An 18,834-nucleotide genomic window follows, 5' to 3' on the forward strand; every position below is an offset into this window, starting at 1 on the left:
AAAATGTGATTCACATTAGGCCAAGTGGATGTTCCAAGTCCAAAGTGTTTAATTTGTAATATGTTATAAAAGAGTTGAGCAGCAGATAGTTAGATATGAAATGCAGAAACCATCAAACCTTCTGCATCACTGGCTGAAATTTTTTTTGGAAAAATGTTTGATACAACTGAAACAATTTCCTTTAAAATGTATGTGTGCATCAATACAATTAAAAACACAAAACCCCTCATGTTCCAGGTTTATTTAAAAAAAGAAACCAAAGTTGCTATCTCATTTTGTTTTTAAAAACAAAAAACAGTAGCAGTAAGACATAAATAATTGACACACATAACTTTACATCAATGACGAAGATGATTTAACAGGCCTATAAAGTGTAGTCGGTACGGTTTTGTTAGATAAAGCTCTTAATGTCTGCTCGTCAGTCTTTATAAAACACATGTAAAGAAATTCCAAGACAATCAAAAATAAAAATGATTTTGTCTTCAAACGTCTGCTCGTTTTGGATTAGTTAGTTTTCTTAGAGTGGACAATAACGTTGGGTTTAGACTACAGATGCACTTGATTCAATATACAGGAATTCTCCCAGAAGCTGAACTCCTCAACCTCCTGATTATTTGAAGCTATTGAAAAATAAATATTTTAAAATAATTGTTTTCATCTCTTAGATGACAGTAGTAACACAACCACCCTCCCCCCTCAATATGTGCAAACTGCAAGAGTTTTAAAAAGGTAGCACTTTAAGCAAGCACCATAAAAACAAACGATTAAGTGTTTTTGAATTAGCACTTCATCAAAAGTGCAGCAGGCGGGACACAGGTATGATTTTGAAATTACAGTGAGGAGAAAGATCACAGGCATCTACCCCCTCCTTAGGCTGACAATCCAGGAAACAATATCAATATTATTTTAAATTGTGCAGGAAGGGGTGAAAAAAGGGTCCTCAAACCAAAGAAATTTTGGTGCTAGATGATTTAACGAACCGTATATGCTGCTATCCTAATACAAAACATTCTCTTTAGTCCTTTCAATGTAAAAACACTGAGCCAGGATGTAGATGTAATAGAGGAATGACTCAACTTGCAGTGAAATGAGATGTACTGCATTATTCTCTTTCACAAACATTCGTTCTTGTCACGTCTTACTCAAAAGGAACCACACGTTTGCGATGATACTTTGCGGAAACGATGCATTGTCACACAAGGAACGTCACAATTCATGCTTTGAAGTTCAAGCCGAAAACACTGATTTAGCATTTAGACATTGGTATTCTATTTTTACACCAAACAGGGTTTTTTTTTTTAAGACTAATACATGTCAACTTAGTCTGGGTCAACTATCATAGTCTTGACTATTTTTTTCATTTTAAAATAGCCACAGCTCGGACAGATTGATGTTTTCTTTCAATCAAAGTCAACCACAAAATCTCCAAGCTGTCCAAAGGGCACCAGCAGAGGGATAAGGAATTATTCTTGACGTTTCCTGGTATGAAAAGGCAGTTAGCTTTGTTTTGGGTAGAGCCGACACCAATTCAAAGTCCACACAGATGCACAACCAAATACCCACACAGAAAACAAAAGCCAGAGGAATGCATGATTAAAACTTTGTTCCAAAAAGAATAAAAATTAGAACAATAACTATGACAAAGAGGATCAATATGACCAGCATCTTTCTGTTTTTCTTCTGATATTGTTCTGCCTGCAAAGAAAAGTTGAAAAGTTAAACACTGCTTTCAATTTAATTGATGAATACAAACCATTCAGTGTCTTATTGTCAAACAAATGAGTCAAAACAGATTTGATGACTATAAAACCCATGCTATACCAATTATAACAACATAATCCTGACTTGTAGCGTGTTTTCCAATGTGGATGTTGACATGTATTATTAGCTTCCAAATAAACAGGTTGAGTATTCAAGGAAAATAGGCCAGAAAAATACATCTAAAAAGTAATCTGAAATGTAAATTTGTTAAAATAAATAAAAAGTCAACCAAACAAGAGTCCAAATGTGTATAAAGACATGAGCATGTCGAGTTTACCTTTTGTAACTGTTTCAGTCCATCATCTGTTTTCACACAAGCCTGCTCCACATTGAAGTCAATTCGGTCCAGAACGGTGCCCTGGAGGGAGAAGACGTCCTTTTGTTAGCGGAGAAAAATTCAGTTGTCCTTTCTGTATTACAAAGTTAATGTATTTGGTACCTCAGTCCCTGGACTACTGCCATAATCACTAATTAAGTCCAATTAATTCTGTGCGTAAGTTTGTCAGGATCGACTCAAATACCTGTTCCACCACCATTCCAGCCAAGTCCCGGAAAATCTCATTCAGATCGGAGATGGACTGCACGATCTGTCGGATCTCCCGCTCTCGTTCTTCAACCATAAGAGTGTTTTGCTCGACCAGCATCAGCTGGTCGTCTGTGAAACCCTACAGTGAAAGAAAATAAAGTAGAACGTGATAATTACTCCAAATGAGCCCACACATGTAGCCACAGCGTCGGTATACACTAGTGCAGACCCAATTACAGATCCATTTATATGGCAATATTGAAAAGGAAAACGAGTAATGCCACATTTAATTTTCTCCACTCAGATTTGGGCATACACCCTGGTGGCAAACATATGTGTTAATGGATATCCTCATATCCTGTCTATAGTTGGGATTAATATAAAGTGACAAATGTAAAATGTCCAAATACTGTTAAACTTGTATTTACAGTAGGATGTTTTCTTCTCTAATCGGTACTGTGCTTATAACATGAAGAACATGTTGTATTGTGCTGTATACAGGAAGACTGTGACAAAGGAGATTGTGATGCCTTTGTAAAAAGTCAGAATACCTTGTCATATACAGCTAATTCTTCATCCTCTTCCATTAAGGGTCCAGAGTCAAAAAAGTGCTTTGATCTCTCCTCACGATTCTTCATACCTGAATAAAAAACAATTTTTATAGATGGTATGACATTTCTTTAGAATGAGAAATCAGGACGGCCCATGCCAGCTTTGTCTTTACGTTTTAGGTAGCCGGACTGTGTGTGTCTGAAATTGGTGGACAGCTCTTGAAGGCTCTGCGCCAGGGACGAGACCACGTTTCTCAAAAGCCTCTCCTCCTGTTCGGTACAGTGACCACAACGAGACTGCAAGCCCGTCACAGCTCGCTGGCATCGGTGAAACATCTGCAATGAACACAAACCAGTGAGCAGGCAGAAACAAACAGGACATTTCATTTCAAATTCTTCAACATGAAATATTGTCAGATGCGTTTATCTTCACTGTGATCAAGTTTAAAAAAAATATATACACATGATCTCTATTGACTACACGGGTAAACGATTGTACCTGTGTTATCTCCTGAGTAGTGATTTCTATAGCATGCTCTTCCTCACTACTGTCATCAAGTGTAGGTCGATTCATATGCTTGTCATGCAGTACGGCCAAATCCTTCATCTTTTGCCGTACCCGCGTGATTTCATACTGGATCTGAAAAGACAAGGTCAATTAGTGGGACGTCACTTTGTAAAAAATAATTGGGCTCAAACAGATGCACATGTGGGCATTCGGTATAATAAACACTGATATTTTATTTGTATTGGTCAGCCTTTTATAGATAAATCTGTATATTTCTGTTCCAGTCCCATGAGTTTGTTTCACCTCATCAACCCCATCTATCCATTTAGGGGGCAGTTTCTTTGTGACGCCGATGGCTGCTTCAGGATCCAGACTGATTCCTGACACCAGGGCCATTCGATCATCAGCCAACTTTAAAGAAACACAAACATACTGTTTGATCAGAACATGGTATGTAATAATTCAACATGATGATAAAGGTGAGGTTCTTTCAGCAGCTTGTGTAATTTAGCTGCAAAGGGAATAAATAGTACCTCATCAAGCTCCTAATGTGATTGGCAGATAGCAGATTCGTCCCATCCAATAGAAGAAAAAGGAAAGGAGAGAAAGACAGAAGCAACAGAAAGTGAGCCCTGGAAAGAATCTGCTGTGAATCCCCAACCCCCCAAAATAAATATTTTGAATAGGAATGAGGATATCTATAAAGCAGGGTACATACAGGCTGCAGAGTTTGAGGACTTACAGTGAAAAACTAGTAGGCAAAGACATTTTATATATCCAGGAACTAGCTGCACAATAATACCTCTTCGAATCATATCATTAGATGAAAAAAACAGCAAGAATAACAGATAGAGAATGTAAGTGCTTCAAGACACCCTGACTGGTGGTTAAACAAAAAGGTCATTTTTAATCAAATTTGCATTGAGCAGGAAATTAATAACACTTTTATGAAGATTATTTTATCTTGTTTTAATTGCTCCTAGGCCTTTCGGGAAAGTCAGTTATTTTAAAAGGGCTTATTAGTTTTAGTTGAGTCATTGGCTTTCAGTAAAAGCAAATATATTTCAGCCTGAGGACATAGATGTACAGCATAATTTCAACTCTGTAAAACGAAAAGGAGAGTCGCATACTGCTGCATACAACTGTATGTTGCCGTTTTTCCCAGTTTTCCCTCTCTCTGAAAAAAATACATAAGTAACAAATTTGTTATTTTAACACCAATAATGTACCAACATCTTCTCTGGGACGTTAGAGGACTGCTGCAACATGTCTATCAACACAACATGAACTTATGTATATGTATTAAGTTCCCCAATATAGGAACAATGAAACAAAACATACAATAAACAGTCACGTGAAAGACAAGTATGACATTAGACCAACATAATTGTCCATGTAACATTTCCATTCGAGTTACATGACCCAATGCACTTGGTAGAACACGTCTTCCACTCTGTAGGTTTGTTTGTATCTGTAAAATATCAGCCACTCCAAGACATAAGGAACAGCAGATAAAATAAAGTTTACCCGAGCAGAAAAGAATGAATGCAATTCATTTAGGTTTGAATCATCCCTTAAAATACTGACTGAATGGGTACAATTTGTAGGGAACAATGTCAACGAGGTTGGGTATTTGGACAGATGTGATCAACATTAAACCCTTTAACTCTCAGCTCTACTTTACTTACTTACTTTTATTGAGCAATGTTCTTATAAAAAAAAGATAAATATTGTAAAATAAATAAAAAGAGCTACATAGTTGTTTTTCATTAATGTAGTACATATTCATAACACATCCACTTGAGATAAAGAAAACTCAATGATTATTAGGATTTCTGAATGACAAGCACTAGTTTGCAGAATTCTTACACAGCAAGTTTACTTCCTTGTCTGTGTCATGTTAATAAGTACAGAAGAACATCAGAGGGACAATTAATCACAGGTTAATAGGAACAATGATCTAGATTAGATGGAGATAGGGGTATCTTTTAATCCCAGAAACGGGGATTAGAATTGAGCGAATTTCATCTCCATTGTTTACATTCACAAATACAATAAGCCTGCACACCCATTTCCATCCTCCTCCATCAACCACTAAGTCACATGAAACCTTTAGCCCTGAGGTGAATTACTACCGGTCTAAACATTCTATTGAGTAAAGGAGCTGCAGACACAACCATCTAGCTGACCGCTTAGTGACTGGCTATATGCAAACACACACACAGTAAAATGTCAAAACGATGCAGACCACTCACCGCAGCATTGCTACGTGTACTCAGACGGGGGTCGTATGTACTCACTTGCTCTGCCAATATCTGCCGGTTTTGGATTGCATTGTTCCGCATTAACAAGAAGGCATCGGTCAGACGCCTTGTGGCCATGACTGCCTTATTCGGTATACAAATTAACACTGGATTTAATGCGGATCGGGTGTTATTGTTAAATTTTTGTCAACCGCCGCTGACCAGCTACTAGCACCGCTAGCTTTAGCTTTAGCTTAAGTCGCGACAAAAAGATGAGGAAAATCGCGAGGCGGACAGAACACGAGCTTAACAATACTTATCTGTCAGGCACCTCGAATACTTAAGTTGAAAAACAGAAACATGACCGAGAGGCTCTTCTAAAATTTGGAAATTCAACGTTAGATTGGTGACGTTATTCCGCTTTAGGATACTACGGAAGTGAAAAAACGTAAACACCTGCGTGAAGTGCGTCTTCTTTTACGGGTTATTTACTGCGGCTGTTAAATGTCTCTGGAGCTCTTTATCGCCACCTGCTGCCTCAGCTCGAAGTCTCCAGGACTGTTTGACAAAATGTCACTTTAGCATGAAAGTTAGTTCTTGATCTTTAAAGCAGAAGTTTGAAGATGTTGATACTTTTATCCATTGTATCTATAACCCTTTACCTTTATTTTTTATTTTATTTTTTTACAAGGAAATACAATTGAGGCTACTGGTGGCAGATCATTTTCTAAATCACATCACTAAACCATTCAATTTACAGAGTCGAAGAAGTAAACATTGAGTGGACCTTTAGTTGTGTCAAACATGTTTATCAAAAATGTCCATGACATACATGTGAAATACAGACGTCAAAAGTAAAACACTGTCACAAATACATGAAAACATCTGTGATTAATCTACATTTCACTAAATTGGTTTCTGGACATTATTTTCCTCATGCTAAGGCCACACCTCAAACCTTTGGGCGGCCAACTTTCTCCATCTTGAGCTTGTGGAATTGTATCTTAATCAATCAGTTTGATTTGGTGTCCGATCTGTTCATCTAATTTCATATCAAATAATTTTTTAAAACCCAGTTTCGAATCTTTTTTTCTGTCAAAAGCTTCTGTGAGGAAGTTTAAGACTCCACATAATATAATATGTTCATCTATATCTGCTCATTCACTCTGTTGACCAGAGAGCCCGAAGCCAATTTTGAGGCCTAAAGCCGCCGTATTTAGAAATGTTTTTGACTCGCGGGCGGTTTTACAGTAAATCAAACAAGTGCACGTGCGTGTGCGTGGCTATTGCTTTTTGTGCGACTGCGTGCACGCGCGAGGCGCTGCCACTGACAGTCATTATGCCACTAAAAGCTCCTCCTGCACTCATTTCCTAATCCCTTATCTCCGCTAATACCGCAACTGACATTTACCCACGAGCACCAGCTGCCGTCGACCATCGCAACTAAAGTTCCGCGTTGAGCAGGTCGCGTTTGGGGACGCTTTTCGCTGTTTTGGTCTGAGGAGACGAGCAGGTAAGGAGTCTTCATTACTGATCCCGCGCCGCGCTGCCAAATCGGGGAAAAGTAGAAACAAGTCGTGCCCGTCTCTCGGTCAGGAAGTCCAAATCACAGATTAATCCCGTCCGATGGGCGCCACGCAAAAGGTTGTCAGTTACACGTTACATTTCTGTACAGATGTTATGTGTCCATTCATGTTTTCTTGCAGCCTTTTATTACGTTATTAGCTTGCATATTTAGCTCACGTGGGAAGGTCCGTATCTTGTCCCATCTTGTCACAAACTGTCGACTCCTGTCCATGTTTCTAATCGAAATGGTACAAACTTCCCTTTCTCATTGAATGTGTTACATTAAGCGTTATTGGCTCTAATTTGGGGATTCATCTGCTTGAAGACCCGACTGTAAATATGTGGAAGTAGATCGGTGTCTTCACCGAGAGGAGTGTACATACAATCCAAAGAATGGGGGCAAACCAGTTATTGTGTCCCACCAGCTACACAAAAGACTACACCTCCTTGTGTCTGCCACGTCTGTTAGTCAGTGCTCCGTGTTGTCGTTGGTCTCTCTTTGCACAGTGAGCTGCTCGCCATGGCCTCCTCCGAGGATGCAGAAGGCTCTCTGACTGCTGTGGATTTCATCCAGCTGCAGCACTACATGGAATGTAAGCCACGTCTTCTCTTTAAACTCCTTAACTGGTTGTTAGTCACACAGGCGTGTCGATGCTGAACTTCACACAAAGAGATCCGGTGCAGAGGTTGACAAGGTCCTTGTTCTGGGGAGGAGGAAGACAGGTTTTTTTTTTTTAGCTGCATCTGTAATTTTACAAGATTTTGAATGCAGGTATTTTATATATTTTAGAACTAATTGTTTCAGGTACTTTACGCTTTTATTGTTGTGACAATACATCTACTCCACTGCAATTCAATACAGGAAATGTACATTTATTTAACAGCTTTAGCAATAGTTTTTGAATATTAATATGAAGTTAGATCAAAATACAAAAACAATGAGAGAAAAAGAGGGGGACAATCTCACACACTATATTCAATCAAAACACCCTTGTAGTCATAGATGTGGAACACAGGAGAACGACGTTTAGGTAAATACTGAAACCTTGGTGTATATATATATATAGCGGATTGATCGCTTAAATGACATTCGAACTTGAGAATCTGTCCTTTGGGAGGTCAAGCATTTCACAGCGAATAACGCCACGAAAAATCGATGGTCAAATAATTGACACCATTTATCAACTCCACATATTTCCATATAGATCCTCTGAGGACGGTTCCGCGTCAAGGCAGAATCACTTGGCAATTATATTTGCACATTAGCACATTTCAACAACAAGGCAATTCAAAGTGCTTCACATAAAACCATTAAAACATCCAAACATGAATCAAGGAGACTTCCAAACAGTTAAGAACATTGACCAACAAACAACAACTCCAAACTCTAAATGATGAGCTGCACTTCAAGCTAATAGAGAATTAAATGAACCTGTTGACAGGAAGCCAAAAGGCTAAAAATATTCATCTGTATACTCACGAAATTAAATTGTTATGTAGGCTTTTAGTGTCAAGGGAGGGGAGAGGGGGGTGCACTGTTAGATAATGGATGAAACGATTAGAAACCCGCTCCTCTCCAACAGCACCGCACAGATTTAATCCAGGATGCACACAGCACGTTCACAATTAGTGATGAACTCGCTTTTGTTCCTTGTTTTAGCATCCCGGAGCCTCATTAATTAATCTGTGGGACTAATGACAAAAGGACAAAAGACCTGAGTTAGTTCCTAAGATTCTCTCGGTCTCAGTTGTACTGTAGAACCTACGTTGTCTATTGGTCGTGTTGGAAACCGATCCATATCCAAAATATTTTTTGAATATCTTTTTTTTTTTAAATCCTGTTCTCTTTGCAGACAGCAGTCAGAGGGTGAAAGATGTGATTAAGGAGTTTCAACCTGGTGGTCGGCTGGCCCAGCACAGCTTTAGAGAGGTGAGTGATGCAACAGATCATTGATACATGTGGTAAGTATTACTATCATTTTACAGGGTTGTTTTAGGACGTTTCAGAATCTAATTATTTGGTCTGGTGTTAATTGGAATAGAAGAACCAGGAATTTCTTTAAAAATCATAATTTCAAACCAAGTATAAATATATTTTTATCCAATTAATATTGGGAATTTGTTCCTTCATTTAAGTTTACATTGACTTGTAAGTTGTAAGTTTTATTAAAGTAAATTGTCTAAATCACAGTCCCGTGACAATGCGTGGTTTTCCATCCACAGCGCGTGGATGCAGTGGGTTTCTGTCTCTTTCTCAAGACCTACCTAGAAGTAGAGGACCTCCCTGCAGACTTCTGCCAACGTCTTTTTCACTATTTCCAACATGTGGAGCGTGATCATTCCGGCAAGAGCCCTCCGCCTGAAGGAGGTAAATATGTTGGAAAGTATGATCTCTTTTCACATCACAGCATAAATCAGGCAAGTAACAATGTTCAGTCATGCTTAGTTTAGAGTGTCGCTGGGAAAACACCATACGACATCCTGAAAATAATTAAACAATGCTACAAGGACTGTCTACTGTTGGACAGGTTTTGTTGAACGCCCACCGGCTTGTTTGGGTTTATTTTATCTCGCATGGCTGCGTCGCATGAACAAAGCCGTAGGCGGGGTGTATCTTTGGAGATAAGTGCAGCTGTTCAGATAACCACCATAGATTACTTGTTTTTATTGTTTTATTGCTAAAGTTGTAAATTTTCATCAAAAACAGGATGTAATATATCAAAGGTTTCCAGTCTGGTCGAAAGGTTGATTCTGAGTTTCTTGACCTTCAGGTGGTGTCTTTCTTCATGATGTTTCCTGTTACTTCTCTGTGCTGGAGGAAGGACAGCCACGTGAAAAGCTTGAATGTTGGTTCCATCCTCCTTTTAAACATTTTACGACACGTTTATCATAGTGCAACTGCATTTAATATACATTTTACCACAGTTGAATCATTAGGTCTGAGAAAGTGAAAATACTGACTGGCTTTGTTTGGTTTCTAGTTACCTTCAAACTTTATGATAAAGACTGCAACCAACTCCTGGACAGCTCTGTAAGTTAATCAAAATCACGGAGAGGCTTATCCAGCTTCTCTCTGTTTATAACGTGTGCCTAAATTCATAAACTATCTGGGATTTTTTCTTGACCTGCAAAAGCTGACACATAGATTTATTTTTTACGATAAACAAACAAGTAATGGTTTAAATAAGACTCAACTGCAGCTACATTTATCATACCATTTTCATTGACTTGTTTGGTTTGTGATTTGTCGGAGGTCACAGTATTTTGCACATGATTAAACCGGTTGAATGTGAATGTAAACTTGTCTCTCCATCAGGAGGTGGATCGTATAATCACCCAGATGATGCGAGCTGCTGATTACCTCGGGTGGGACGTGACTGAACTCAGACCAGTATGAATCCTCTTTTTGATCCGTTTTCATTTTTAAGCTTGTATTTTTGCTTTTTGTTTCAGTGAATCCTAAATACTTATGGTTCGGTGTAGCAGTCAAATTATATGTGAATGAATCTCAATTCAAATAAAGTTAAAAACAGCAGCTTACAGAGGTGTAAAATGAATTTTACTTTACAAGAGGGCGACAATGAATGACCAGCAGATATTTTTGTAATTGGACAGGTGCTCAAAGACATGATGACAGCGATCGATGTGGATGGCAGCGGCACCGTCACTCTGGACGAATGGGTGAAGGGAGGCATGAACAACGTGCCTTTGCTGGTTCTGCTTGGACTGAAGGTGACGGAACATTTGAGTCCACATACAGTACACTTCCAGGCAACATCCCCCGGTTTTGTCAGTATATAAACCAACTGGAAATTGTGACCTAGTTCAGTGCGATGAACTGCAGTGGCATGTTTCTTTAATTCAGTCTTCTGTGCCACAGATGACCGAGCGAGATGGACAGCATATCTGGAGGATGAAGCACTTCAACAAACCGACATACTGCAGCGTGTGTCACAGCATGCTGCTCGGCGTCGGGAAGCAGGGACTCTGCTGCACCTGTAAGAGCTCACTGCTGCCACCAGGGGGCGACCGTGCACTTCATGCACATTAACAATGAAGCAAATGAAGCAAAAGAGTCAAGGCTAGTTTGCTTAGATGGTCCATTATTAGATATATTTAGCTATAGCGATATACATGTTTTCGTGGATAGCGCTTTATCTTGAACTCATTCACTGCCGTAACATTTTTTCTCCCTCAGTTTGCAAGTACACGGTCCACAGTCGTTGTGCCAACAAGAATCCTGAACCCTGCGCCCGGACCTTCGTCAGATCTAAGAAGGAGATTGGTGTAAGGACCCACACGACAACTTCATTACTTTTATTACAATTCATATTTTCCATATGAAAGGATTATTCTACTGATGTTTCATGTCAACAAATCCCATGGCAACCGACCAAAACCAACATTGCATTAGACCGGATCTCAATGCTTTCTGTAATGTCCCTACTGAGCAATTGCTAAAGCAATTAGGCATTCACTAAGTCCCTCCCCTCCTGGCAGTCTGGCCAATGATAGCGGAGCATCCGCCAGCTTTGACCAGGGTCCGACAACTAACTGCCTCTGCTCTATAGAATTTCATACAATCCTTTCAGATTTTCTTTTTTAAGGCCAGTTTTGGTTATTTATTTCTAAAAAATTACACAACATTTAATCAGGGCATGCAGTTAATGGCATTATAGACTCCATGGTAACTTTTGCTTTGACAGCTTAATGCAGTAGCAGCGAAAGGTAGAACACAGGAAGGGATACAACAAAGATTTATTTATAAACAGTGGGGCACAGTAGTTTTTGCAAATATATCATGCAAAATAGAAAACAGTGCATGTGTTGAGGACTATTTTCAGCTGTGAATTGATTCCCACTTGGTTCTCTAGAATATTTCCTTATTCAGGAAATGTAATGAAAGTTCGTTTGAACCAGTGAAACATGTTTCTCTCTGCATCTTTATTAAATCATGTAGTGGATATATGAACATCTTACATACATTCATGTTGGATTTTGTCGTTTCAAAAGATTTCGAAATACTTGCCTTTTCGTCTTTAAATGATTTTTCCTCAAATTTAAAAAAACATGTATAGCCGGCGCAGTTAATGTCCAGATTTAACACAAACGTAGATAGTGAAGTGTTTTTTTTTTCTGTGAAATGTCACAACCAAAATTCACAACCTGTAAAAGAACACAACAGTGAACTGGCCAACGTTTGTCTGCTGCTTCAAGAGGTGCCACAGTGCTACAGGGATATTTCATCAGTTGATGCATGACTGCCTGTCAATGGTTATTCTACTCGATTCAATTAGGACCACTCTGGTGAATATCACCTCAACACTTGACACTACGAGTAAAATGATGCTGTGAAATGGAAATGGACAAAGTCGTAGTAGTAGTGAATTACACCCTTTCCTCTTTTTCTTCTCCACCGTGTCTCAGGTAGCAGCCCACGACTGGATCAAAGCGGACTGTAAGTCCACGAGGTGTCAGGTCTGCCACAAGAAAATCAAGACTCTAGCTGGGAGACGCTGTGTGTGGTGCCAGGAGATGGTGAGGAGCGTGTTTGGACATGAATTTGATGAATTCTCTTTGCTCGATGTTAACTGACACTTGTCTTCTTTAAGCGCCACGATGAGTGTATTTTCTTGGGCTTTTCGTCCTGCGATTGCGGACCACTGAGAGGTCATATACTGCCTCCATGGGCCATACACGCCGTCCCAAAGGTAAAACGAGCAGCACCATGAATTTGGCTTGAACAGATTTAGATTTCCGGGATAATTGTTAATTGTCTGGGTTTATTTTTGATTGTGCCATATTTCCTGCAGGAGGACGACACCAGCTTGATAAATGTCACCCCTGATGGCCACATCCTGCAGGTTATCAAATCTTCCTACACACTTTTGTTCCTTTCCCAAACGTACACCGATGTGTTATCTCTGTGCGGTCTGTTTCAAATCGTCTGCTCAAACTACCATCTGCATAGCACTGCTTTTGGGAGAATCTCCAAATTAAGTGATTTGTCATGTTTTTTTTGGAAGATTTCCATATTTTAATGGACTATGCTGCTGTCTTTGAAGTCTGTGTGTTGGATGAAGTCCTAGTCAAATACGCCTCTCTTGGGACAAATCCACTGGTCAAGTATTTTAAATTTCACACACCTACATCATTTTGGTTTTAATATATATTCCAATAAAGGCAGTAAAAGTACCAAAACATACAAAGAACTTTCTGCAGCATAATCCACTTCTACATGACTTAATATGCTGCTCCAGTTTTTGCTTCATTTCAGTTAGCTTTGTGTTTTTATTAATATGCATTAAAGCACATTTTCCAACATTTACTAGCAATATTTTTTAGTTGAATAGTCTTCAAATTTAGAAATAGATTGGAAAATAGATATTGTCATAATGTTAAGGAAATTCTAACTTTATTTGGTGCGAGACAGAGAAGTGTATGCTGGTCATGTATAAACAAGCCAGTATCCGGGAAAAAAACATGGCTACTTCATTTGAAAGCTGCGGGGGTGGAGATGACTCTGCCTGGTACTTATTCTTTACGATCTGTGCAGTTGCCTGACTCACAGCATGGGCCCATATTTCCTTACATCATGTATGTGATCTTCAGAGTTTTGCATAATCCATTGGCTCTTAATCTGTCATGTATTCTTCTTCAGATTGTGTCGATTCCAAACATTCACCCACTGCTGGTGTTTGTGAACCCAAAAAGTGGAGGAAAGCAAGGTTTTCGGTAAGCTGCCTAAAGTCTGCATATGTTTGTGTAACTTTTTTTCTATACATAGAAACCTAAAAGTAATCCTTCCATTTTTATGTGATTTCCAGAATAAGGCTCCCCTTACTTCTTGGTTGTGATTATTTGTGTGTGAACTTCTCTTTTTTCCCCACAGAGTCCTGAGGAAGTTTCAGTACCTGCTGAACCCACGTCAGGTGTACAACCTTTCCAACGGAGGTCCTTCTCCAGGGTACAGTTCACTTTCACCAATAAAACGTTGCACACTTGAGTTTCTTCACATCGATGATGCTATTGTTTCTTCAGACTACACTTCTTCCGCAATCTGCGCGAGTTCAGAATCTTGGTGTGTGGAGGAGACGGCACCGTCGGGTGGCTCCTGGATGCTATAGGTGCAGTGGGTCATTTTGGGGATTTCAGTGAGCTATCCAAAGATAAATATCTCTGAAGGTTGACTAACATTTCGGTCATTTCAGACAAAGAAAACCTGCAAGTGCGTCCTCCAATAGCTGTCCTGCCTCTGGGCACCGGGAATGACCTGGCTCGCTGTCTGCGCTGGGGAGGAGGTGAAATCATCAGTACATTAATCCTACATTGGGTCTGAAGTATTGACCCTGACATCGGGGCCCTTCATTTACCTTTCTTTGTCTTCCCTTTGTTCTTCCCCCAAAAAGGCTATGACGGGTCAGACTTGAGAGAGATCCTGAAGGAGATCGAAGCTAGCGAGTTGGTTCCCATGGACCGCTGGAGCATCCAGGTGATACCAGACGATCCACTGGAGGCTGGAGACTCCGTGCCCTATGAGATCATTAACAACTACTTCTCTGTTGGAGTGGTGAGTCTTTGCCTCAGCAGAAAGAAATGGTAACATCATACATTCAGGTGTGAATACATTACCGTATGACTTTGACAGGACGCCTCTATTGCTCATCGTTTCCACTCCATGAGAGAGAAACACCCCCAGAGGTTCAACAGCAGGTGAGAAATCATGCTCAACTGTCTACACAAAGAGTTTTTTATAATAAAAAGTGAAACGGAACTTCTTATTTTAAAATAATAAAGGTGAAGCTTTTCTCTTTCTGTTTTTAAGGAGGAAGAACAAACTATTGTATTTAGAGTTTGCCACCTCTGAGACCATCTCTGCATCTTGCAAGAGGCTGAAGGAGTGCCTCACAATTGAGGTTAGAATATCTAATACAGTCATGTATCTCTTTATATTTGTAATTCACATAACTATCTTCACCAGGTGCATCATTCAGTCGATTCCAGTGCATGAGTGTGCACCCATGTGCCTGTCCATCGCCGCAGCAAACGACATAGTATTTTGTGTCCCCTTTCATGTCTGCTTGCTCGAGGACCTCTTCTGGTTGCGGTTGCCTCTGGTTGCCTCTTTGTTCAGTTGTGTAACCAGTTATTGTTTTGCCTCCATCAGTGCGGTGGAAAGTCTGTTGACATGAGCAGCATGTCTCTTGAGGGCATAGCTGTCCTCAACATACCCAGCATGCATGGAGGCTCCAACCTTTGGGGCGAGTCCAAGAAGCCTAATGGCGGGCCAGAAGTGGAGCACGGTGATATTATCACTGACCCTGAACTTCTTAAAACAATTTCTCAAGGTTTGTATTCTCTTAAATCCTCTAATTGTTTTAGCCAAGATATTTTCAGTAAACGTTCTTGCGCAACAATGCCATCAACATTGCGGTTTACAGCACTGATTGATTATTTTACAAACTCTTTGAACTGTATTTGTGTGTGTTTTGCGCTCTGTAGATATAAGTGACAAGCTCTTGGAGGTGGTGGGGCTGGAAGGAGTCATAGAGATGGGACAAATCTACACTGGCCTCAAGAGTGCTGGGCATAGACTAGCTCAGACCTCTCAAATTACCATCAGGTTATGTACTTGTTCTTGTCTTTTAGGGATAAAATGTACATACATAAAATGTAATGTGTGTTTGACATAATGTTCCCACACAGTACAACTAGTTCAGTATAATTAGATCTCTCCTTCCTGTGTGCAGGACAATCAAAGCCCTCCCTATGCAAATAGATGGGGAGCCCTGGATGCAGCCCCCATGTACAGTAAGTGACATTATCCAGTGTAAATAAGTATGAAGAGACTTAACAAGATTCATTATAGTCTGGGATTACAGCAACATAGTGTACAACACAGTCATATTTATTCTTAGATTTTTTTTTTGCAGATAAAGGAAGCACAGATAAAAGAAACAATGTTTCAGTCAGAACACATTAACCCTGTGATTCATTGCAAACCACCTATTCCTATTTGGTTTCCGTAGCCATATTACTCAAAATTCAAAGGGTTGCAGCCAGAGGAAATATGAAATCTTAAAAAACAAAATGGCCTGTAGCCTCAAAAATGATAAAACAGTTGCGTCAACACCTTTGTAAATGAGTTTCAACACAAACTGTCTGGTGCTTTTGTGTATTTTTTTAAAAACCGACCAGGACGTCTTAGGAGCCCTTGTTCCATGTCAGAATAACTGATCATGCATGTGACGTATTTTAACACGCGGTGGGTTCAGATAAGAAGTCAAAATTTGGTTCATTTTAATTTCAAACGGGAATCATTGATTTTGATCTAAAATGATACAAACCCAAACGATGAAAATGTTGATCACTAAAGTGGTTTCATATTTATTATAGATCCACATAAGTCACAAGAACCAAGCTAACATGCTGATGGCTGCACCACCAAAATCAACCGGCTTCTTTCACCACAAGTAGATTGGCACATCCACAGCAGCCCCCCCCAGTCTGCTGACAGGAAACCTCCACCCCTGCAATGATGCAGGATGAAAGAGACGTCTGTCTCTTACTTTGTAACAGTGTGGTTCTTCGGTAATAGTTTGTGTTTTGGACTTAATCCCTGATATTATTGTGCAAATTTGACAACTCAGTCTAACTATTGCTATTGTGTGCCAACTTTAAATATAATGCATTCATTTTTGAGTTCTGGTTATCAGTCATGGGGTGTGTGTGCGTGTGTGTGTGAATAATGAATACATTGTCTTTTTTAGTAATTGTGTTGTGCTCCATTACATTAATAGTTTCATCTGTACTGTCTAAGGCAGGTGATGAACCAGCTTTGTTCAGCCCTCAGAAGTTCATATCAACGCACCTTTTCTCTCGCATTGTGAAACCAACTGAAAGCTAAATGTATGCAGTCGCACAATACACAATACACTGACACCTTCAAAAATGTAATCAAAAATGACATAGTCCATTGAATAATATATTATGTGACTAGAAAAATGTTGTTTAATGTATGTGTCTTTCAGGTGTCTGGTTCTTTGAGTTTAGTGTGTACATTGGTGCATACAGTGGTAGTAGTACATGTGTATCATGCCTATCATCTTGTCTTAATGTTAGAATGTGTAGCTGTCAACTGTATATGTCTCTTGACAATGTTGCATACTTGGTTTCAGTGACGCTCATACAGCATCACACTGACAGCATTTATTGAATTGTTCACAGAAATAATTACAATCTGTTGCTCCACCACAAGTCTCTTTTTAATATACTGTTCAACTTATTTATAAATAGAGAGATTGCACTGCATGTCACAGCGGAATATGAAGCTTTCACACAGACTTGATAGACTTGTACCATATTGGGTAAAATAATTCATTTGGAATATCTACATGGTCATACAAATCCTAATTCTTAATAGCGTGCTATTTCAACTGCTTTCAAAGTAGAAAACCCCCCGAAATGTTCTGGTAACAACGTCTTAGCCACAGTGTAAACTGTTCGCTTATCTGCCATAAATACAGTTCAGAATGGTGCTTTTCAATGCTGGTATTGACTGGTGCAATTTAAAGTATCAGGCTATAGGTTTCCAAAGTATTCTGCATGTCACCCACCTATTGAAATTCTAAATCTAAGTTGCTTATATCTCTTTAAATCCAAAGCAGTGAGGCAGACTTTGTATCAATGTGGGAGGAAAGCAGGAGGCCTAATCCAATAGTGGCAACAGAAGACGTGAGGTTCAGTGTAGATGGCATGTGTGCCTTTGTGACACAAACACTTGAACTCTTTTAAGAAGGCATCACACAAACTGAAGGGAAGAGCAGAGAGAGGAGTGGGAGGAAATGAAAGATCAAACAAATACATTTTCATACAGAAAATCCAAATGCAAATCTTAAAAAGTATGTGAGACAATCTTAGATGTGATATCGATTTTTATTTATTAGAGTGGAAAAAATAAACTAGTACTGGCAAACCAATACAGAATCTTCCATTTTTATAAAGTTTGCTCATCCAAAACACAAGACATGTCTGGTAACATACTGTATTCATTTTTGTTATGCACAAATCTATTTATTTCAGATTATTGTTTCCAGACTGTGGTCAAGCTTTGGGTGCATGCATATATAATTTAATCTAGTTCTTTAATTGACATGCCACTTGTCTAATTTAAACAAGCAATACCTTTTGTCCTTGTTTTTATTATATACACATGCCAGCATGTATGTACTGATGGAATGAAAGTGACAAAAGAAGAATAATTCCACTCCTGTAATTTTAGATTCACTGCACAAAACACAGCATCATGCACTGTCCCCGGACATAACTTTCTTCTACTTTCTTCCTACTTCCTACAGAGAAACCAGACTACTCACCACTGTTCAGTTTTCTGGATGTTGTTGGATATTAATAAGGAGTAGTATGGGATGCTTGGATTGTTGTTGACAAACCGACTCCCACAGTTGTGTCCCTGACACCCACCGTGTGAATTGTCTCATGATGACATTATCATCTGAAATGGAAGTTTGTTGCCACACCACATGAATTGAATGTGCATTTGACCCAGTCGTTCTTGAGGACTCCCGTGTGGAGTGAATTTCCTCTTGATAGATGTCTTTTCATTCATATCCACAAAAAAAGTTCAAAATAATATAGCTAAAACTATTTTATCAAATTTTT

General features: G+C 39.3%; 2 protein-coding genes across 5 annotated transcripts; one reads left to right on the top strand and one right to left on the bottom strand.

Annotated features, from left to right (window-relative positions):
- Positions 1–226: 226 nt before the first annotated feature.
- On the bottom strand, positions 227–6,067 carry stx16 (syntaxin 16). 4 transcript variants are annotated; one of them, XM_037447901.2, is made up of 9 exons: positions 5,647–6,067; positions 3,880–3,891; positions 3,650–3,757; positions 3,338–3,478; positions 3,012–3,174; positions 2,839–2,927; positions 2,283–2,426; positions 2,039–2,119; positions 227–1,695 (listed from the first exon to the last, which is right to left on the bottom strand). In XM_037447901.2, exons 1-9 carry the CDS (start codon positions 5,725–5,727, stop codon positions 1,594–1,596), a joined length of 921 nt encoding a protein of 306 aa, XP_037303798.2. In that variant the 5' UTR covers positions 5,728–6,067; the 3' UTR covers positions 227–1,593. The 4 variants fall into 4 exon arrangements, with proteins under 4 accessions (XP_037303798.2, XP_037303796.2, XP_037303797.2 ...); XM_037447899.2 differs by having other exon boundaries at positions 5,602–6,067; XM_037447900.2 differs by lacking the exon at positions 3,880–3,891 and having other exon boundaries at positions 5,602–6,067.
- A 489-nt stretch (positions 6,068–6,556) lies between these two features.
- Positions 6,557–18,122, top strand: dgkab (diacylglycerol kinase, alpha b). The gene is made up of 24 exons (XM_037447874.2): positions 6,557–7,102; positions 7,663–7,748; positions 9,009–9,085; positions 9,379–9,523; positions 9,927–10,001; positions 10,137–10,186; positions 10,472–10,546; positions 10,771–10,887; positions 11,036–11,153; positions 11,354–11,442; positions 12,583–12,693; positions 12,768–12,866; positions 12,969–13,019; positions 13,817–13,890; positions 14,048–14,122; positions 14,197–14,282; positions 14,367–14,456; positions 14,565–14,725; positions 14,804–14,868; positions 14,981–15,071; positions 15,323–15,503; positions 15,658–15,778; positions 15,906–15,966; positions 16,552–18,122. Exons 2-24 carry the CDS (start codon positions 7,676–7,678, stop codon positions 16,630–16,632), a joined length of 2,166 nt encoding a protein of 721 aa, XP_037303771.2. The 5' UTR covers positions 6,557–7,102; positions 7,663–7,675; the 3' UTR covers positions 16,633–18,122.
- The last annotated feature ends 712 nt before the right edge of the window (positions 18,123–18,834 follow it).

The sequence above is a fragment of the Pungitius pungitius genome, chromosome 8 (genome assembly GCF_949316345.1).
Source record: "Pungitius pungitius chromosome 8, fPunPun2.1, whole genome shotgun sequence".
Taxonomy (NCBI): domain Eukaryota; kingdom Metazoa; phylum Chordata; class Actinopteri; order Perciformes; family Gasterosteidae; genus Pungitius; species Pungitius pungitius.